Consider the following 22,500-nt stretch of genomic DNA (forward strand, 5'->3'; position numbering starts at 1 on the left):
GAATCACACAACAACTACAGGACATTAAAGACACAGGATCACAGCTGGGTGGAATTTCAGGAAGTTGAGATGTGGAGAAAACCTGGACGGGACCAGGACGGAGTGGGAGGAGCTTCACCAGCGGCTGCAGGAGTGGTCCACTCCAGATTCCCTGGGTTTTGTTTTTTTTCCCCCCCACCTGTGATGGAGCAAAAACCTCCATCCACCCAAAACACCACCTGTGTGTGTAGCAGCCTATCTCAACAAGCCACACTGAAATGCCCCCATGCCATTACACACACACACACACACACACACACACACACACACACACACACACACACACACACACACACACACACACACACACACACACACACACACACACACACACACACACAGTTTTTAAACACGCCAGGACTGCTTCTTGTTAGTTTCACACTGAAAGGCGGCGAACGAGAACGAGCTTCATCTCCTCAACACTCTTGGACACCTTTTGCATTTTCGACTCGGGAGTTGTCGTCTTTTAAAATGGAGCTTCGCTCCTCAGCCGCCGCTTCGTTGGGGGAAAGTGTCAAAACATCTGGGTTTCACCCCGAGAGGCTCCGCCTGGTCAAACATGGCCGCCGTGACCTGGAGGGTTGGAGTTTGTCTTTGTGGAAATGTCAACACCTTCGCCCACATTTTACCCTGCAAGTGACTCCGATCTCAAGTTTGATGGCGCAAAAATACAGTGAAACGTCCAGAACAGTGTTGCGTTCTGGGTATTTTCACAAACTCGTCCCCCTCGGGCCTCATGTTTGACACCCCCGGTCTAAAATAAGGTTCAATTATTGGTGGCTGAATACAAATTCAACCATTTCTAATATAGTGTTATATTTAACCATGTTTTTAAAAAAATAAATAAATACAAGAAGGCCGTTGCTCGGCTAATCCCCCGCCGGAGGGTTTTATATTTTCTCACAAAGCCAGCTCTAAGGCAGCACACTTGGTACACTAGAGGGTGTTCCATGGGTCCTAGTAGATCATTATGTAGAATCTGAAAGGTCTTCTTCATAAGCTATGTCAAAATACGTCTCCAGAGCCCAAAAGGTGTTTTTATGCACTTAGTGAGCCTGTGACCTGATATGCAAATTAGGTCATGGTCACCATGGTGCCCCTTCTCCCCAGGTGGAGTGTCCATGTGTGAAGTTTGGTGACTGTGGGCCCAGGAACTGCTGAGAAATGAGGAGAAATGTTTATATGAAAATACATGTATTGTGCAACCATGACGAGCAAACTTCAGACCCTACCAATCTTCAAGGTCAAGGTCAGGTCACTTGGTGTACTGGAGGTTATCCCTGGAGTGTGTATCATGTGTGTATACAATTTCAGAGCCCTAGCTCAAAAACCTAGGCCTCCAGAGCCCAAAATGTGTTTTTAAGCACTTCGTGACCCTGTGACCTACTTAATATGCAAATTAGGTCAAGGTCACCATAGTATCCCTTCCCCCTCTGAGATGTATCCACATGTGAAGTTTGGTCACTGTGGGCCCAGGGGTTGCCGAGATATAGGTAGAAACATTCGAACGTACGGACGTACGGAGACTGTTTCAAGATCCCCCTTCGGGTCCTATCAGCCACGGCGGGGGATAAAAATACTAAGACAATATTAATGTATGAAATGATTTAATGTGATTTTCCATCATTTCAAATGGAAACTTTGACCAGAAGTTCAATTATTTGGACCAAAATGGGGGTTTTTTTAATCTCCTTTTACAAATTGAGCTGCAGTGATTTCTCCAGATGAGCCGTATGAAACTCTTCTGTTAATGAGTTAAGAAACTGTCGGCAACACGTGTTATGAAATACCAGCAGGTTGTCTTGTGTTATTTGTGAAGAAAAGCTTGACACTAAACACACGCAGTGACGCCCCGGCACCAGCAGGGGGGGGGTTATTTATTTGCCCCTCAAGTTAAACGAGCTGGCTCTGTGCTTCCTCTGGTTTCTTTTACCATTTTATTCTTGTTGTTTTGGGTCATTTTCAATAAATCGTTCTGCCCTGTGGCCTCTGGTTGAAAAAAAAAAAAAGAAAATATCAATGAATTGATCTATTTTCAATCAAATAATCACTTTTTTTGGGCGTTTTTAAACCATTATTAATAGTTTGTCGCATCTAAACTGTCCTCTTGTATTAGCAGACGTGTGTATGCGCCACATATAGACAGTATTGATGAGCCTCTGATGGAGGCAGTGGCGTTTAGAGGCCTGCGGGGCGGCGCCAGGCTGCAGCAGGGTGTTAGTGGAGCACAGCGGCACAGACGCCCCACACCACCCACACACCACCCACACACCACCCACACACCACACCCACACACCACACTTCCTTACTTGGGGGCGCTCCTGACAGGTTTATCTGAAAGCCTGGAGGTGAGAAGACAGCTTTTACTTCCTCAGTGCTTCAACTTCAACGCGTCGCCCTCCTGAGTCCACCTCCACAAACAACTCCTCCCGTCTCCACCACCCCCCCCCACCTCCCACCTCCCTCACCCACCCCCCGTTTTCAGGATGGGTAAAGACACAGCGGCATGCAGGTCACGTCGGAGGAAAAGAAGGAGGAAAGGTGTGAATGTGACGGAGACGTGATGGAGGCGTGGAGGAGGGGGTGTGTCTGCTCCCCGGACGGCTCACCATCGTCCGGGTGACGGCGGCAGTGACAGACCGTTATTTAGCAGCATTGAGGCGAAAAGGAGACATGGAGACAGAGTTAAAGCAGCTCGGGGTCAGAAGAACACACAGCAGGAGAAATCTGTCAGATCATCTGGAGTTTGCTTTGGGGTTTTTTGTTTTGACGCCGCCATTACAAGGTGCAGTACGCCGGACCATTCGGCCTCAGAAACTAAATCCAGCAGATATTCAAGAGTTGATTCAACTTTCAATTATTTTTTTCCGCAATGCATTTAAAAATGACTGCTGACCTCACATATATTGTCAAAAGTGCATCTTTTTTTGCCGCGATTGTCCTCAAAAAAATAAATTCGCAAAACAAACCTCTTTTTTAGCTATAAATTCGATAAATCCATTAAATCCCTTTCATGCCCAGAACTACCACTTGGTGGCAGTAATGAGTCATTTATTCACACACAAGGTAAAAATCTTATTACTTTCCCCAATAAAACTTAAGGTTATGATTTCGTCTCTGTGTATTTATTTATCTATTTACCAGTTTGTATGTATTTTACCAACTTTTCGCAAAAACTATCAACCCAAATTACTTGAAATCTTCAGGGATGATTTGTCATCAAGGATCAATCCATTAGAATTTAGGATGTTAACGTTTAATTGTTACCAAATAAATCCCCCAAAACTATGAAAAACTGTCCCACACAAAGTGGATGAGGCTCCTCATGGGAGAGACTAAAGGAGATCAGCGTCTGTTGCCATGGAGACGCTCACTGCTCAGTGTTTCACAGTGACGTGGCTCCCTGACAGGCTAGTTAGCATCCATATGAGCTAACGGCTAACAACGGCCAGCAGATGACGCTTTGATACGTTTGAGTCTTTTGTCATGACATTTGTGGGAAATATGAAAGAAAAGACGTTAACGAGGGTTTCTGTTATCACATTAAACAAATCTAATCTGATTACTGCTGTAATGTGATTACTGCCAGTTATCACTTTTATTTTAATGAGCTCACACACTTCAGCTCTTTTCATTTACCGCTAGTTTTAATTTGTAAATTCAATTAGTAGTCTTTTATAAACTGATGGATTAAAAATATTGCGTACTGCACCTTTAAACCTCTTTACAGAAACAAGGACCTCAACATGGAGAGAAATAAAGCATGCAGCGAAGTTATATCAATTCATACCATCGGATTTAACTAGAATAATCTAAACAGCACGTGTACAATTATAATAAAAGGAGAATTGTGAATAATCCCTCCTGTGGAATGTGAAGTGATGTGAGTTTACCTGTTTCACTCTGACACCTCCAGCAGGTGTTGGACTCTGAAAGTTCAAATGAAAAGAGAATTAGCACCAAAACTGAAGACGATCGCAGCTTAAGAAGAAAAAAACATGAATACTTCATGTATAGAAATCCGTCACACAGGAGACCCACTTGATTCCACAAAGTTTAAATCACGTAACCCTGCTCCACATACTCACATTTACACAATTTAGTTGATTATTTTACTGCTTTAGTTTCATTTTTCTGCATTTACATCACAGCTTCATGTCTACATTTGCTCAGATTCGTTATTTGATTGGAATGTAAATATTTTATCAATTGTGAAGCAATAAAAAATGTTTGGAATAATCTCTAATATTTTTGGGAGACAAACTAAGTGTATTTTCCTACTTTTGAAATAATCGTTAATCTGTCAAAATGTAGATTGCATGTTTATTTCCCAAAATAAATGGTCCAGATTAATTTTTAGAACAATAACAAACGGATTAGGACAGTCTTTTGAAAATTTGGGATTATAAATCAAGATAATCCCAGACGTTCTGATGCTTTTTTTTTTTAATGGGCAGAATCCAAAACGATCACAGTCATAAATCTATTAAAACAAAATGCTGCCAACTTGAGATTAACTTTTATGTTTACACAAAAAACTAACAAGATATCGATTTCTTTTCTATGCTATTCCATTTTTAAGGCACTTGTATTCACATTGTTGTTATCAACTAATCATTTAGAAATACTTATATATATAATTGCAGAATTTACTAATTGAGTAAAAACATTTACTGCCTCTGACTGTAGCAACAGATTAAATTACTCACAATCCATCTTAAACTGTAAATTTATTCAAGAACAGTAAAGTAATGCAATAGGGTCTAATGTATGCCCTATAATAGTTCCTGGGTTGAATTTGCATTGTTGTTCCACGTTTAGATTGTCAAGTTCTCTATATTGAGTGTTTTTAATAAATTAGGATTCTTCAGCACCAGATTGCACAACAGTAATCTTGATTTTGACTGTTAATTATGCTGTAAAAATCAAAACGCAGGTAGAAACTGTGATTTCATCTGAGCCGGATTACGACACTTCCCTATTTAATGTGCTTTTATAAAGCTTATTGTAAATCACCTTAGATAACGAGTAGAAAGATTGATGAAGTGTAAAATTAAGAGTTTTTTTGAATGGAGATCTGAAGCAGGTGATGGAGAACAGAATGTAACGAGGCTTTAAAATGGCATTATTCCAGTAAATGGTGGATAATGGTTATTCCAGTTGATTAACTCTGGTTTTAAACATCCCGCCGGTTCATCCAGTGGATGAATAAAGAGGCTGGCCGGCTCTCCGGGCGATATTTCGGGGGGGATATTTCCCGGTGCTGGGAGTCGCCGGAGCCTCCCTCGGCTAGCCCCCGCTAACGTTAACCTTCACTGCGGCAGAGTGCGGAGCCGCAGCCCGCAGCCCGCGGGAGCTCCAGCCTCCGGCCTGCCGACTCACCCTGCATGCTGCTCACGGTGGTGATGTGCTGAGCCTGGCTCTGGTGCTGCGGCTGGTTCTGGTGCTGTCCCGCGGGTCCCGCGGTGAGGCTGCCCGGGGTGGTCGAGCCGTTCGGACCGGGAGTCGCCATTGTTGAGTGTTTGGATCCGACCAGCAGCGCCGGGAGAGCGGCTACACGCTGCTTCCCTCCCCGCGAAAGTAACAACCAGGGGCGGACTGCACCGGAGCCTGGAGCCGGTTCGAGAATGACGATTTATCCTAAAGGGAACTTTTAGTTGAATTCACAAAAACAAACCTGCAGCTAAGCTAAGCTAACTGGACTGAAGCTTCACGAGCCGCAATCAGCTGACCGAGTGACTGACAGGTCCACGTGGGGGCGGGACTTCCGGTGTCTCACTGACAGGTCGACATCTGGGCGGGACTTCCGGTAGACAATCCTGAAATGTACGTTCTGATTCTCATAATTTTTTTGAAGTTCTGAAGGAAAAAATCATAGATGAAAGACTTTTTCAATCAATAAGCCAATTTATTTCCATAAATAAAAATTCTAACTCGATGTCAAAATTATTTTTCAATCACACTTTTGACATTAAGGACAAAATTCTAACGTTAATCTTTGAATTTCGAATTTCACTTAAAGTCAGAATTGAGACACGTTTCTCTGAATTCTTTCCTATTTATAATTCCCTCAGAATTCCGAGATAAAAATTATTGAATTCCAATAATTTTCTTTAAAAAAATGTTTACAAGTGAAATAAAAAATATCAGTAGACAACTTTTAGAAAGTACTTCATGAAGTGAAATTTCAAAGAAAATCACCAGATCTACTTTTATGGTCTGTACAACCGGTTTTGTATTTGCAGATCAATAATGTGAAAATGTAGTAGTTTGAAATGTCTGAGGCCTTTGTACGTTCCCCTGGTTTTCCTCCCGCAGTCCAGGAACGTCTTCTCAGTGGCCGGTTTAAATCCTCCTGCCACTCAGCTTTGGCCTACAAGTTCCATTTGATTCCTTCAAGCAGGAAATCTGCTTGTGGTGGTTCACTACCTTCATTTGTGTCACCAGATCATTAGGCCATGAAAGACTGCAAAACATTTTAGTGATGAGGAAAGTGTTGTTTTCTCCGTCCAGGAGTCTCAGCTCAGTTCCCTCATGTCTGTAACCTGAGTGTCTTCAGACACTCATTTGTGAAAAGAAACCTCCAAACAAGCCCTTAATCTAAAATGTTAATTTTTTTTTAATCATGCTCAACCGAATCTCATTCCTTCAACCAGTGGAACATCAATTCTGGATTAATGCCCGTCATTTCTATTAAAAATTAATCAAGATCTTAAACAATTTCCCAGAGCTGACCATTTGATTAATCATTTTTACTTATGGGGCAGTAGGAAGCTTGAAAAGTTTCATTTAATTTCCTCAGTTTAAGCTAAAGTGATATCCCACAGTAACAGAGGGAAGTAATTTTTAGATTTTGTTTTGCCAATCCTGTTCTGATTTTTATTGAACTTCAAAGTGGATCATTTGAACCCCCCCCTCCCCCCCAAAAAAAGAAACAAATTAGAACAGAACACCAAGTCGAGTGTAGAAAAACACTTTAATTGTTGCCGATGCTGAAGGTTTAAGACCAGTCGGACGTGGCGCCGCCCCAGTCAGAAGCCTGAGCCGTGGGCGCAGTGGACCAGTCCTCGGTGGCGGGCTGAGTGCTCCAGTCCTCTGCAGGAGGAAACAGATCAGTCACAACGGCTCAGGATGAATGAATGAACGAATGTTAGAATGAGAGGATGCTGGGGAGACGCTCACCTGTCTTGACTGGTGGAGCAGCTGCAAAGTGAGAAAGAAACTCGTCAGAATAAAGAAGGTGCAGAGCTTCAATCCAGGTGTGAGGAGGCGTCTGCTCTCACCTGCAGGGAACTGCTGGATGGGGACGGACGGCACGGCCACGCCCTCCGACCAGTCGGCCACCGTCTCCGGCTGAGTGAACTCGGCAGCGGGGGCGCTCCATTCGGTCTGGAACTCCTCCTTGCCAACAGCCTTCTCAGCGGCAGCCTGCTCCTCCTTCTCAATCTGCAAGCAAACAAGAGGATTAAGAAAATGGCCTCAATCTGCCCACGACTCAACTGGGCCCACTGAGCTGCTCTCACCTCCTCGGGGTCTCTGTAGAAGTACAGATCAGGCATGACCTCCCACGGGTGCTCCCTGGAGATGGTCCCCCTCATGCGGAGCACCTCCCTGGCCAGCATCCACCACATGAGACCCACAGAGTGGTGACCCTGAAACCACCACACACCCGTTACCGGCGGCCTCCAATCCACACCTGCTCATTCAGACTCGGTGGTGTGGCCGGACCTCCACCTCCCCCAGACCTCCACCGGCACCACAGACAGGACAGGGTGGAGCTCCAGTGGGAGGCGCTGCCGCCGCTCTCACCTTGTTGTTGCAGGGGATGGAAATGTCCACGTATCTCAGCGGAGAGTCGGTGTTGCACAGGGCGATGGTGGGGATGTTGACGTAGGAGGCCTCAGTCAGCGGCTGGTGGTCGGCGCGGGGGTCCGTCACGAGCAGGAGGCGGGGCTCCCTGAAGGCTGCCTGGATCTGATTGGTGAAGGTACCGGGGGTGAAGCGACCGTGGAAGGTGGTGGCGCCGGTGGCAGAGGCGAACTTCAGCACGGCTCTCTGGAAGACGGCAGGAAATCAAAGTTAAGGCCTCAAATCAGCCGTTTAGGATTTATTAGCAGGGAGAGCGGCGAGGTGTGGCCCAGGTCACTATCAAACGCCAGTCATTGGACGAGAAGTCCTAATGGTGTTAGCGAAATCCTGGCCTGCTTGCTTTTGCACACTTCCGACGCCAGAACACCGACAACAGTGCCCGGTTTTAATAGTGTGCGCATCGCGAAATCGGACGTCTTTTACCGGCACTTCACCTGTCCAGTGTTCCTGGAAGAGATGACACACACGTCAGCAGGATTCTCGATGGCAACGATGGCCCGGGCGGCCAGGAGCAGCTTCTCCCAGGTCTTCTTCAGGTTGATGATGTACACACCTGAGGACGAGGCACACGTGATCTAGAAACATCCTCAGCAGTGTTACATAATATTAAATGAAGTTGCACAAGTGCATCATCCGGATCTACTTCATGGATGTTCAGTTTATCATGACTGGATAAACTGAGGAATTCACCATTTATTTATTAACACAACTTGGATTATTCAGTGAACATTCTTTGACCACTTCCTCCTGCAAGGCGGAGCACCGACACCCTAAACCCCCCCCGCAGGGCCTTTCCTCCTCCTCTCCGTATCAGAAAGGCTCCAGTGAGCCTGACGTCTGCACTCACCGTCACTTTTCCTCTTGTAGACGTACTGGTCCATCTGGAAGTCCAGGTTGGTTCCTCCCAGATGGGTTCCTGCCGCCAGGAACTTCAGCACATCCTCCTCCTTCATTTGAAGGACATCCAGACCTCCGGACATCGTGACCACTTTCCCTTGAGTTACGGATTTAGCGGGAGAGCTGGAAAAAAATTTTTTTAACACAAAGACCAATCAGTCGTATTAATTTGCACAGGTTTGGGGCTGATAATGTCCATCAAAAGCGAGTTCACATGTTCTATTGCTACAGTTAAAAGTTAATCACAATCTGCAGTAGTTCTCTTTGTGGCACAAAGTCAAACTATTTGTAGAACTTTAAGGGTGAATCCTGGTTTAATTACAATGCTTTTCTTATGTCATCCAGCATTATTCACACATCTTAAAAGTAGTTTAATACATTCTTGCAAAGTCTGTTCAAATCCAGCAAGGTGCTTGTTCCTGTTGACAGGGATATATTTTTATACCAAGTAAAATGGACATTCAAGGTTCTATTATGTCGATCTTGGCCAATTTCTTGGCTTTACCTATACTAACCTCAAAATTATTGCAACGACGATCACGTGCTGTGTTGCAATAAGTCATGTTGATCAGAGAGCTTTGTGCCTTGATACTTGAAACAATCTTTAAACGATTAAATTATAGGAATTATCCTACAAACTTCCCGCTTTTGATGCGGCCTTTCCTTGGATAAAACTGCTTTTAACAGAGTTCCCAAAAGCTTTAGATATCCTCACGCATGATTTGATCCTTTTAAATTGCACATACTTGTAAAGGCTGCTAAAATCCAGTAAGGCGAGTATTTAATTTAGTATTTTGACGGGAACATGGAGACGAGCGCGTGTTCGCAGCTAATAAGTTAGCTTCATCCGTTAGCATAGTCGAAGAATTAGAAATATACTTAAATAAAGTCACGACTTAAAGCACCTTTACATCGATCCTGCTTCCTTGTTCCTTAATCTACCATTAAGTAGTGTCATAGAGGTTGGTATTGCGTTTATTTAGACAATAATGAATGTTTAAACTCACCACGACACAACGCCGTATGGAAATCTGACCAGACGGTGAAAAGAGAGCGCTAGGAGGAAGTGACGTGGTATTTATACCGATAATCCCCGTCCTGTGATTGGTCGGTTTGTCCAGAGGAGGGTTTGCTGTGCTTACGTGTGCTGGCCGGCAGGTGGAGCTGCGCCACGTGGTGTGGAGACAGCCGGGGGTGACCTCAGTCCACTCATCCCATATTAAGACAATGGAGATGGAAAGACCATATTAAGACAAAGCTGAGACGCTGACTGCGCGGTGAAGGACTGACCTGTGCTCACGGCCTGTTTGTTCGAGATAAGGAGTTCCAGGAAAATGGGGTTCACAATGTGTACACAGTGACACAGCAAGGTTGAGAAATGATTTCAATAAAACATGTCTTATGGGAATTAAGTATAAACCGGTCAAATACATGGTTGCAGCATTCAGGATCATGAGCTGTAGTGAAAGCAGCAGATCAGCTGGAAAGGTTTTTTTTTTACACAACAGTAGGGGATATGAGTCCTGTTGGAAATCCCCAAATCAAAGAAACATATGTGATTGATTTGGTTTGGAGTTGTTTTCTGGTCAAGGTGGAGGTCAAATCAACAAACTCAAGGTCGAGCACAGGGACATCTATTAGATTCGGACAAAACATGACCTGGATTTGAGTTTCATACAGAATAATAATGTCAGCGAGGGCAAGATAACACAAGAATGTAAAATGAAGCCGAAGCACAGATAAAGCCTGTAACTTCACACACTGATTGCATGGTTTAACAGCTATTACCTCATATCTGCTGACCCAAACGAGGGTTGCAGGATCAGTGGAGGTGATCTGAGCTGACTGAGTGAAAGCAGGTTCCACCGCTACACCGCGTGTTTCCAACAACCATTTCAGTCACAGTTTCACCGACAAACTGCCAGATTTTAGTTGTGCATTCACATTGTTTGGTGGGATTCATTCATAAACGTTGTGAGGAGAGCGACACCCAGACGTCCCCGTTCACAAAGAGAAGCGTCAGCTTCATGAATTGTGTGATAATCAAAGTGTGTCGTTGGTAAAGAAGTTGACATCCCAGTGGCAGTCAGTAAAATGATTTAGTTTGGCATCTTATTGTATGGGATTTAATCTGGTTTGGTCACAATGGAACACATGCATGTGAAGTGAACTGGTCTAAATGTTCAATATTACTGAGAACGCTCATCCAGGGATTTACTTCAGCCGCCAACAAAGATAGAATAGAAAGACTTATTTGAACCTGGTTGATTTAACATGTTCACGTTCTTTTGCAATGCCAAGGATGGTTGCTCGATTCACCATGAGCCTGAATATGTAACTCATATTTAACTAACAGTGTAAAGAGGTGAAAACACGTCACATGACGGGAATAAAGGGACCATTTACCACTTGGCACAGTTCAATGTGACTTCTGGCCGCATGAATGAAGTGACCTGCAGTAACCGGCTAACTGAGAGTCTCCTTGCTTTCTATTTGATGTCACATCGCCACTCCTCCCCCACGACGCACCGCTTATCTCCCACTGTGGCAATAAGTCTTTGGCCCTGGTGTTCTGTGCTCCGCTGCAACCTGCTGATAGGCGTCACCCACCAGGACGGAATATTGTGGATAAACTCGAATAGAAGGTTTTATTGTAGTTTAATACCCCCTTATAGTACGATTAAAAAGCTCTCCTTCTCAAATCTATTATTCTAATCGTAGTACAGTCACATCTGAAGCCACCTCCATCATGTGCAGTATTTCCTGTATGAATCTGGTTTTTGCCGGGGATAAAACATGGCGCCTGAGCGGAGGGTGTCATGTCACCATTACTCCAGTCAGGACTTACATCGGGTCATAAAACAAAGCTGCAGCATGGCGAGGTCAGATCTGATCCCGTCGGCTCAATCACTGATACACAGGAGATGCAGGTCAGTCTGTTGGGAAGCGACACGGTCATGAAGTCCCGCAGGCCAGTGGGAGGAAGATGCTGTATAGCCTGGTCACCGGGACGGATCTTACTGCTTCACACGTCACGGACACAAACACTCAAAGCTTCACTTCACAGGATTTTATTTATTCACTTATAGGTCTTTAGTAGTCGAGCAGAGCGTCAAACAATTACTGTAACCATGGTAACCTTTCTGATACTGTGAAGACCCCAGAGCGACTCACAACACCACCTTATGGTGCAAAGTGGCATTGCACAACTTAACGTTAGCGGGCTTACAAATGTGAATGCATGGAAGAAATGGAATCACAAAAGCACAGTTCACACTCTTCATATTTTTTAAAGTTTTATTAGAAAAAGTGTTAACACTGATTAGCCAAACACCAAAAGGCAAATGAAACAAACGTCCCATTTTAAGGCAGATAAATGCACATTTCATCTTATCAAAAATATAAATAACAGGTTTTTCCTTCAGGCTTCAGTCTCCTGCCGAGGTTAAAGTTCACGGCGTCATGCTGCTGTGGCGTCCTCCGCTGCGGCTGGGATTTATTTGTCCAACGTGAAAAATGGACGTCCACACGGCTGAAGAGCAAAACCAAACGTCACGGCGTGGATTAGAAACACGTTTCCACAGAAGTGTCCACCGGTCTCCTGTGACGTCCGGCGTCACCAGTGAGACTCCGGCTCTCCGTCTCCTCCTTCTGCTCGCCTTCAGGACTTCAGTCCCAGGTTTGACATCATGTGCTCGTAGACGGTCCACGCCATGGCCGACATCAAGGTCCTCCGCAGACAGCGAGGGACGGCTCCTCTGAAGAAGCCCTGCAGCCCCGACTCCTTCAGGAGGCACAAACACAAACACCCTCAATCAACTTTTAACTTTCAACACGCAAACATGAAAAAAGATAGAAAATAAAAAACGAAATCCACTTAATCTAAATTTGCGTGAACGAAAAGGAGTAAAAACGTATTTATTCCTCCCTTCAAACACTCATATGTCATCAACTCAATGATTAAAGTTCCTTAAATATGATTTAACACCAGCAGTTTCACAGAGGCTTTGTTTACAATAAACTTTGGTACATTTTGAATCAATACTCTACATTCCTGACTTGTTGTGCCTCTCAAGAATCAGTCCTTTACATCTAAAAAACCAACCTGAATGATATTTCTTTAATCTCCATTCCTAATTTGCTGATGAATCCTGACATCTCACTTCCTCTCTGACATCACAGCCACTCAGTCTGCTCTCCAGTGGTTCTACTCACAGAGTCTAGACCAGGGGTCGGTGACCTCTAACGCTCAAAGAGCCATTTGGTCCCGTCTCCCACTGAACACAACACCCAGAGAGACACACATTTTATTTTGACAGTCCCCCAGGAAGACCATGCCAGGAGGACACGACACACAAAACCTTCTTCACTGCTGGTTGACAACTTACAACTAATAAACTAAACTACATGAACTAAGCAACAAAAACACAATTATTAGCAACACTACAAACCTAACATAACCCCCAATTATTACATTTTAAACATGACAAACAGAAACTCCCATAATGCATTGCAGCTCTCAGCTCCTTTATTGCGACACATTATTAAAATGGAAGATAAATGTGGGAGATGTGGATTGTTAGAACCATGAGTGTGATGGTGTGTCTTTAATGTCCTGTAGTTGTTGTGGAATTCACTAGAATGTTCCGTCACTCTCAACAAGTCTGTAATGAACCTCCTGGAACTGTCGGCTTTTACTGTGAAAGGTACAGGAAGCTCCCAGCTTCAGACACCAGTTGAGCCGCTGTCATGACCTGCAGCCGCAATTCTACCTTCTTCATCCTTTATTGTTGTAATGACGTCACATCGCTGCTCGTTCACCACCCTACATTTTACCACTCTTTGTAGGGACTGCGCTCTGGGTGGCTTTGCCTCCTTACGTCCCTCTCTGGGTGGCTTTGCCTCCTTACGTCCCTCTCTGGGTGGCCTTGCCTCCTTACGTCCCTCTCTGGGTGGCCTTGCCTCCTTACGTCCCTCTCTGGGTGGCCTTGCCTCCTTACGTCCCTCTCTGGGTGGCCTTGCCTCCTTACGTCCCTCTCTGGGTGGCCTTGCCTCCTTACGTCCCTCTCTGGGTGGCCTTGCCTCCTTACGTCCCTCTCTGGGTGGCTTTGCCTCCTTACGTCCCTCTCTGGGTGGCTTTGCCTCCTTACGTCCCTCTCTGGGTGGCTTTGCCTCCTTACGTCCCTCTCTGGGTGGCCTTGCCTCCTTACGTCCCTCTCTGGGTGGCCTTGCCTCCTTACGTCCCTCTCTGGGTGGCTTTGCCTCCTTACGTCCCTCTCTGGGTGGCTTTGCCTCCTTACGTCCCTCTCTGGGTGGCTTTGCCTCCTTACGTCCCTCTCTGGGTGGCTGGTTTTGTTCATGTATGGATGATATATATATATATATATATATATATAGTGAAATGGCATGACATAACACGAAAATAAATAAATAAATAAATAAATAAATAAATATGGACGTGAGGCGGTTTGCACATCATTGCATAATGCAGCAGTTGCTGTATTGTTGATAAACGTCTCAGCTGCTATAATGAAAGTGTCTCTGCGTGTGTCGGTTCCACCGATAAGAAGAGCGCCGGGGCTAAAGTGCAGCCGTGACGTCTCCGCGCCAGAGGCCGACCAATCAAAAACCCTGCAACCATTAACGGGCGGGCGCGCTTACCAGGTGGACGAGGCGGACGGCCCGCAGCGTCCGCAGCCCGGGGTCGACCTGGACGCGCGTCTTCACCACGTCTGCGGGCTGAGTGAGGAGCGACGCCGACACGCCGGCCAGGAGCCCGCAGCCGAAGTTCGCCAGCGGCGCCGAGGAGGACGAGCTGATCCCTGGAGGGGACAGACACCGCTTTAGCCGTCCGGTCAGAGTGACCGCCGTCTGTACACACACACACACACACACACACACACACTCACACACACTCACCTTCTGGCAGAGCCGCCTTGGCCTGACTGTAGAAGAGGACGTAGACGGCGGAGAAGGGGACGTCTCTGAACAGCGTGGCCATGAGGCCGGAGAAGAGGGCCCGCGGGCCTTCCGTCCTGCAGACGCTGCGCAGGGCGCCGGCCACGCTGCCGTAGCTGTAGCGGCCGCACTGCAGCACAGACACCGGTCAGTCCACACTGTCTGGCCTGAGCAGCTCGTGCTCACATGAGACAGAAATGAAAGCAGGTTGCGGCGGTCGGTCGGTCGGGACGCGTGTGTCGTCCACGCGCTGGAATTGGGATTCACGATGATAAAGATTCAATATGTTGTAGAATCCATGGCTTCTCAGGGGTCTGATCCATTAAAACTGTTTTGAAATCAATTCTGTGGGGTTTTTTCAGCTTAAATTGAGGTTTTTAAAAGTTTGAGTCATTGTGACTGTTGTTGAATTAAAGCTTAATAATAAACTAATATTAATGAACATATTACATTAACAGGCATGCTGGTGACAGAATATAATGGCAGTAATATGGGATGGACTCCAGGACTCCGGCCTCAAAGAGCGACGGATTTGGAGTTTGCATGTTCTTTCTGATGTTCTTGTTTCCAAAAGCATGAATTTGAATTCATGATCCAAATCATTATTCGTGTGTTTAAGACATTTCACTGTTTTGCACCAAAAGGTTTCATTAAAATTGACTTTACGTTGAGATTTTTGTCATTTTCGGTAGTAATGGTTTGGCTTTTGTGAAAATATCAACATTTTCATGACGCACACTCGGCGCCACGACAAAATAGAAACCGTTAAAGCATGAATGGAAGGTGTTTGTGGCTCTGTTCTACATCCCGCTGCACTCGGGATCACGCTGCTCCACCTCAACGTGGAATTAAAAATCCGTGCCACCTACTTCAAAGCGCGTCTTGATGACGGTGACGGGCAGCATGACGACCCCCGCCACGGCGCGGGCCCCGCCCCCCAGCAGCACGGCGTGCAGCGCCCCCGGGGGCCCGTCGGGGAAGAAGTGCTGCTTCAGGGAGAAGTAGGTGCTGAAGTAGAGTCCCACGCCGGGGATGGTGCGAGCGAAGGACTGCAGAGAGCAGAGAGTCAGGGGGGGAGAGGAGGGGGGGGGGGGGGGGGGGGGGCACTGGCCAGGGTCGATGGGGGCCGGGGAGGGGGACCTTACCGGGGAAACACCTTTCCACAGGCCGAGCAACTTCTCCGTTCGCACCACAGTGAGCAACACCGACACCATTCCCACCCTGCTGGAGCTGCACAGAGGGAGGAGCGTCACACACACACACACACACACACACAGACACAGACACAGACACAGACAGACAGACAGACAGACAGACAGACAGACAGACAGACAGACAGACAGACAGACAGACAGACACACACACACACAGACACACACAGACACACACAGACACACACAGACACACACAGACACACACAGACAGACACACACACACACACACAGACACACACAGACACACCCCGGCTGCGTGGCGCCCTGCAGCGTCTGCAGGCGGGTCTTCACCAGGTCCAGAGGCTGGAACAGCAGGGTGGAGCAGGTCCCGCTCAGGGAGCCGCACATGAAGGCCTTGAGGACCGGGTGAGCCTGACGGGGGGAAACACACACTTCAGCTCAACCTCCACAGTGCAGAGCTTCTAAAGCCCAACCAGGACCCAGACGCTACGAGACGCTCAACGTCTCACACTTCTAAAGATTAGAACATACATCTATTATCCAATTCTTTTGTTCCGTTTCAGCTTCGTTACAGGAGAACTGAAGAAAGACGCTAAATCATTGTAAAACAATCAAACAGATGCAAAACGGCCCAGAGAAGACAGGAACCGTCACGAAGAGCAGAAGCTATGATCGACAGTCGATGGAGACGAAATATTAGCTTGTTGGCTCCATTTAGTTTGAATTATTAACGTCACCTTCGACCCAGTATTTTCTAACATTTAGTGATGTTTATGGAAAACTAAAATGTACAAGACAAATGTGCAACTTGGTGAAACTTTGACCAGATAATCCTGCTGCTCAAAAGAAATCGATTGTGTTCCTTCACCTTTAGTCTCAGCTGCTCAGGCGGATCATTAAAAGCAGCAGGAAGCGACGGGGAATGTTTGGAAGGACGACAACGAGTCAAAAGTTTGAACTTCTCATCATCTTGATCAAATGTCACACACATTTCTCTCTCACTTGGATCTATTCATTGATATGAATCCACGTTAAATCAGTCAATTTTCCCCTCATCGCGTCTACATTTACCTCTGGACTCGTCAATCAGGTCATAATAAACCAGACTGAAGAAGTTAATCAGGTTGTGAAGATTGTACTCAGCCAGTAAAGCCAGTTTGTTGCATAAGGTGTGATAACACTGATTAAATTCAATCTGAAGGAGGCGACAGGTACAGTCGCTGATTCCTCCTGACTGGAGGATTTATACAACGAGAGTGAAAAACGACCACAAAGCAAAGCAAAGAGAAGAGTTGAAACTCCCACTGAGCGGCAGAAAGTAATAGAATAGATCAAAAGAGAAGGCCAAACTATCATAAAGAGTCACAATCAACATTTAAGTGTGAAAATAACAGTAAAGGAGAAACTAAACTGTCATAAAGAAACATTTAGGGGAAAAATTCCAGAATGGGATGAAAAATGACCACAAAGAACTGAAGTGTCGAAAGCAGGAGACAGAAAGTGTCACAAACATATGATAGTAAATACAGTTTGAAAATAAAAATCCCAAAACTAGCACATATACACACAAAACTATGTTAAAAAAAAAAGACAAAAGATCACAGAACAGCTTTACACGTACTGGAAATATCTAAAAATGCGACGGACGGGCAAAATAACAATTAGAACGAGAAGAAAACGTACAGATGTCGGAAGAAAAAGACACAAAACTGTCAGAGACACGAGGAAAAACCACAAAAAGACACGACGAGGTGCAAAACAGCGACACAAAAGTCTAATGGCGAGTCACAATGAGCACAATGAGCACAAAGAGGTGCAAAATAAAATTATAGATGAACTGAATAAAAACACATTTTCAATCTTAAAAATCCTAAAAATCTCAAGGGAGTGAAAATATACTGCAAAGTGAAGACAACCTCTTTCAAAAAGACACAGAAACACTAACTGGAGGTGATCTATCAACTATGACAGGATGTCACACCCAAAACCCAAAAATGACCAAAAACAGATGCAAAACCACATAAAAAACACCCAAAACAAATAAAACCACCAGAAAAACCAATCAAAGGAAACAAGTTACTATTATAAGGACTTTTAAAAATGACCAGTGACACAGAATCATGTAAAAAGACAAAAGATCACAGACGATGTTCATACTAAGTATTTTAAAAACTAAGAAAACTGCTCTAAATATGTGCAAAATTAAACTAAAACGAAAGAAAACTTGTGAAAACATAAAAAGAAAACGTGAAAAAAAACTTGCAGAAAACAAGCAAACATTAAGAAAAAAGTTGAGAGAAACCGAAGTGTGTGAGAAAGAGAGAGAGAGAGAGACTCACCAGTGACAGCTCCATAGTTCTTCACTTCTTTCACCTGGACAGAGAAACACACACTTTAAATACACACTGATCACGTGACCAAACACCACGCTCCTTATTTGACAAGACCGACACACACACTGGTACTGATTAACCAGCCTGTCAGGAGGTCCTGTTCACAAGACTGTGTGTGTGTGTGTGTGTGTGTTATATATTAAAAATGATTGAATAACACTATTAATGAAACTTCCCTTCAACAACAAGAACCAGTCAAACAAAAGACACAATTCGTAACAAAATGTGAAGAAAAAAACAAAACAACATAAATCATAAAAAAAAGTCAAGCTACAAAAAATCTGAAATTTATTTATTTATAGAAACCGAAATAAACAACGACCCTGAACATAATGAAGAACGGTGGTTTTAATATAGTTATTGAGTCAATTGAGAAAACTTAAAAACACATTGACTTTGTCATTAATGCCTATTTACTGCCTCCGGACGTTGATGGATGGATGGATGGAGGGATTGATGGATTAATGGAGGGATAGATGGATAGGTAGATGTACTAACAATAAGGAAAGTTAAAAAAAAGAAATTTCCCTGAGAGAATCAATAAATGCTCACACTTGGTTTACACTTTTTGACGAGGAAACAGATGAAAATACTAAAAAGCGACTAAAGAAATAACAAATGAAGACAAAACAAGCTGCAACTCCACGCCAATGACCTGCATGTTGTATGAAACGTTCATCTGAGTGTTAATAAAGTGTTTCTCACCCCTCTGACGGTTGATCTCTGTCTTTAAACCGGTTCAGACCTGCTTCTGCTTTCCTCTCACACCCTGCGCGCCCCCTGCTGGCCACATCACGCTACTGCATAAACCACACATATTGAGTTCCTCCTGAAACCCCCGTTACTCACCTCAAACTGTAACGTGTCTCACATGAACCCGAGCTGCACAAAACAGCTTAATAGGTGTGATTCTATGACAGTTTGAATATCAGATGATCAAAAAGGCCTCATCATATCAGTATTCCACTACTTTGTGAGCAGCTCCTCATCTCATGCTCCACATTGTGTCCCCAGGAAGTGGTGATTCACAGGGAAACGTCCTCAAGAGATAAGATCTAAGCCTTCATGGCGGTTGATCTTTAAAAATCACGACTCTTCTTCCTCTCGACCAGTGTTTCTCAACCACGGTGCCGCGGCACACTGGTGTTTCCACGAGATCTCGACAGGTGAGCCGTGGGAAATTATCACATTTCACATTTTTTCTAAAAAAACATTTGCTCTCACAGTGTGTTGAAGAGTTATCATGTATAAATACTCTTCACCACTAGAGGGCAGCACAGAACTTTGCCGGTGAAATGTAAAGTGACAGACGTCAGTGTGGTGAATCTCCACCTCCTGCTACCATCTTGTATCAAAGTACTGTGTCAGTGACAGTGATGGAGAAGTTTTAGAAAAGGAAGAATGTGAACCAGGATCTCAGCTCTTCATCCATCAGGTCCAGGTTTCACACTGAGGGAGTCACTATTAAAAAAACACATTGGGAAATACTTTTTTCTGTATTTATTTGATTCCTGTTGATAAAACTTTGATGAGAAAGACTTTATATTGTTAATAGAGGCTACAGAGTTTCACATTTTAACATTTCCGGGTGGTGGTGGTGATGGTGGTGGTGGTGGTGGTGGTGGTGGTGCGACTCCAGAGTTTTCCAAAGACAAAAGTGTGCCTCGGCTCAAAAAGGTTGAATAACACTGGGTTAGACGAAGCTTTTCAATGTAAATCTGGTCGATCTTCATTTCCAGTCTGCAACTGAAGGAACTGTTGTGTAAAGTAAAGAAGTTCACTCTGGGACTAATAAGGTGTTTCTATTGTTCGCCAGAACTGAAGCCTTACGACACATTCTGAAGACCATTGGAACAAAATAACTATGAATCAAACGACTTCAAGCAGAAAACACATTTTATCCAGAAAATGTGAATTTCAATAGAGAAGCAAACGTAGAAAGACGGTGCAGATCTTTTTAACCCTGCTGCCGTCCCAGCACCCAGGCTCAGATCTCTTCTTTGCAATTTTTCTGTTCTTTAATCTTTTCATGTCTCTCAGTTTAATTTCTCTGAACTTTCCGTGGGAATCTTCCTCTTCACCTGACGGCTGAACGGATTCTCCAGGAGGCCCCGGAGGCCCCCGGACACCTGAAATAAAGCTTTCTCAACATGTGTTTAGTTCCAACACGTTTTGAAACGACAGCGTATCGTTGGTCTGTGATTCTTTCATTCTCAACGAACCATCAGCTTCCTGTCACTGATCCAGGCTGGACTCCACCAAACCCCTCCTCCTCCTCCTCCTCCTCCCCCTCCTCCTCCTCCTCCTGCTGCTTGGAGGCCCAGAACTTCAGTTCACTCAATTCAGTCGATGGAGGGAAAAGGGGCGGGGCTTATCCGAGATTGACAGATTTCACAGCCAATCAGGAGAGAAGAAGAATCTTCCTGCTTGGAATCAACAGCAGCAGGGATGGTTGTTGTTTTTTTTTTTAAGATATGTTAATAAATTAACTCCGAAATGAAGCTGAAGAAGTAATTTCTCATCCCGTCACTTCTTTCCTCCATTTTGAAACAGAAAAGCTCCTCTCTTCTGATTGGCTGTGAGATGTGTCAATCTCAGATAAGCCCCGCCTCGTCGCAGGCGGTTTAGAGAGCAGCAACGTGTGATTTGTAGTTGAATCAGTGACTTCACATCGGTTCAGGAACACGTTTGTTTTTCAGATTTACTGCAACGGCTGGAGGAAAAAAGTTTTTTAATCTGCGACTTGTAGATTAGGATTTGTGTCGCTGTATTTAAGTATTTCACTACAAATTCAACTCGTTTCTCAAACCTTTTCCACCATTGCTGCCTCCAGAGCTCCAAACCTCAAAGCATTTCAATATAGACGCTTCAAAAACACCAACTCAGGACGACACGAACACGCTTTTGGTTAATTTTGTGCAGGAATTTTTCAAACAAAAGCTAAATCGAGACAATCTGAATGGAAGTGGAAGGTGAAATGAAACCAGAAGAAGTGCGGCAGTTTAGAAAGCATCTTTATTTGCAATAATACCAACATTTCACAACACGATTTCCATTGCAGAGGTGCAGACAGATAAACATTACAAAATAAATGAGATGCAGTTCTCTCTCTCTCTCTCTCGCATTTATTTTTGTTGTTGATTTCTTTTGTCTATTTAAGTGCGAAAAAAAGAAAAAGAAGTTACGATCCTTGTTGAATTGTGAGCCGATATTCTCAAGTAACCACACGTTCCTCTCACTTTCCAGCAGTGTGAGCCAAAAGCCGAACTGGGAACAGCCGGCGCCCGGACCGGACCGGACCGGATCTGCATTTGGTTCATGATATAACAACGTGAGCCGGCTGTGCCCCGAGAAAACAGTGTGAGCTGTTTGGAAAACAAAACCTCCACCGCCGCCACACGTCAAGAAGAGACGGAGACAAACCAACAACCCCGCCCACGTTAAGGCCGCGCGTGTGTGTGTGTGTGTGTGTGTGTGTGTGTGTGTGTGTGTGTGTGTGTCGCTTCGTCCACATTTCAATAAAACACACGGATACAGTTGTTCCATCCTGAAGTTCATAAAAGGGCCAGAGCAGAAAATGTTACTTTGGTGATAACTTGTAAAAATGCACCAATGATGATTTTTTTCCATCTTATTTTTTTACATTTAATTAACTTGTGAATCATTTCCAGTTCTCACCAGCGGCGTGGAACTTTTTTGCTCTTTTAGCTTTTATACGTTTGAGAAGTTTCACCAGGTGTCAAATGAATCCTCCCTCGTTTGTTCTGCACGACGACTCAAAACGATTCGCTGAGCAAATCAAGTTCATAAGCTGATATCTGTCAAGTTAGAAAAAACACCAGAGAAAATAGATGTTTTGGTTTTAAATGCGTTGTTATATCAAGTTGCATATTAAAGCTTTGTGCTATAATCCAATTATCTACTCGCTTTCTACATCTTTAATGTTTCACATTTCATGACGATAAACGTCAATCAGACACAATTTATGATCCTCGGAGTCACACTTTCACTGAGAATGTTAAAATGTTGAGGAATTCCACATGGAGAGGTGATAACGCTCAAGAATCTAACGGATTTTAAAAGTTACGTTACAAAATGAAAGCAAAAAAAAGCCCAAAACAAAACATGGAAAAGTTTCTTCACCGCGTTTCTGCGGTGGCAGGAGAACT

The 22,500-nt window shown here is 44.5% G+C and overlaps 4 protein-coding genes across 5 annotated transcripts in view; all 4 read right to left on the minus strand.

Moving 5' to 3' along the window:
• Positions 1 to 5,762, minus strand: part of map2k4a (mitogen-activated protein kinase kinase 4a) — a 14,238-nt gene extending 8,476 nt beyond the window's left edge. The window contains exons 1-3 of one of the 2 annotated variants that reach the window (XM_080510913.1): positions 5,422 to 5,762; positions 3,933 to 3,968; positions 2,349 to 2,381 (exon numbers count right to left, since the gene is read on the minus strand). In XM_080510913.1, the coding sequence (XP_080367039.1) occupies positions 2,349 to 2,381; positions 3,933 to 3,968; positions 5,422 to 5,551 (199 nt within the window). In that variant the 5' untranslated portion in view covers positions 5,552 to 5,762. The remainder of the gene's footprint in view (positions 1 to 2,348; positions 2,382 to 3,932; positions 3,969 to 5,421) is intronic. The other variant, XM_080510914.1, reaches the window with a different exon arrangement.
• Positions 5,763 to 6,996: 1,234 nt separating this feature from the next.
• Positions 6,997 to 9,851, minus strand: rpsa (ribosomal protein SA). Its single transcript, XM_080511725.1, has 8 exons — positions 9,813 to 9,851; positions 8,756 to 8,928; positions 8,343 to 8,461; positions 7,849 to 8,094; positions 7,563 to 7,691; positions 7,323 to 7,485; positions 7,222 to 7,242; positions 6,997 to 7,134 (listed from the first exon to the last, which is right to left on the minus strand). The coding sequence occupies exons 2-8, from the start codon at positions 8,886 to 8,888 to the stop codon at positions 7,040 to 7,042; spliced, it is 906 nt and encodes a 301-aa protein (XP_080367851.1). The 5' UTR covers positions 8,889 to 8,928; positions 9,813 to 9,851; the 3' UTR covers positions 6,997 to 7,039.
• A 2,598-nt stretch (positions 9,852 to 12,449) lies between these two features.
• On the minus strand, positions 12,450 to 18,292 carry LOC308141912 (mitochondrial glycine transporter B-like; the record flags this gene model as incomplete). Its single annotated transcript, XM_080512164.1, has 7 exons — positions 12,450 to 12,589; positions 14,467 to 14,627; positions 14,725 to 14,893; positions 15,633 to 15,812; positions 15,909 to 15,993; positions 16,225 to 16,349; positions 18,278 to 18,292. The coding sequence occupies 7 exons, from the start codon at positions 18,290 to 18,292 to the stop codon at positions 12,467 to 12,469; spliced, it is 858 nt and encodes a 285-aa protein (XP_080368290.1). The 3' UTR covers positions 12,450 to 12,466.
• Positions 18,293 to 21,327: 3,035 nt separating this feature from the next.
• LOC308141205 (myosin-9-like) overlaps positions 21,328 to 22,500 on the minus strand; it is a 66,050-nt gene continuing 64,877 nt past the window's right edge. The window contains 1 exon segment of the mRNA XM_080511272.1: positions 21,328 to 22,500. This exon segment is cut by the window's right edge and continues 788 nt beyond it. The gene's annotated coding sequence lies outside the window, so the exon portion shown is untranslated.

Source organism: Blennius ocellaris (assembly GCF_963422515.1).
Source record: "Blennius ocellaris genome assembly, chromosome: 16".
Taxonomy (NCBI): domain Eukaryota; kingdom Metazoa; phylum Chordata; class Actinopteri; order Blenniiformes; family Blenniidae; genus Blennius; species Blennius ocellaris.

Coding starts and splice junctions, on each gene's coding strand:
- rpsa (XM_080511725.1), bottom strand. CDS start 8,888: ATGTCCGGAGGTCTGGATGTCCTTCAAATGAAGGAGGAGGATGTGCTG. Junction 7,692..7,848: donor CCATCCCCTGCAACAACAAG/GTGAGAGCGGCG, acceptor TGGTGGTTTCAG/GGTCACCACTCTGTGGGTCT. Junction 7,135..7,221: donor TGCTCCACCAGTCAAGACAG/GTGAGCGTCTCC, acceptor TTCCTCCTGCAG/AGGACTGGAGCACTCAGCCC.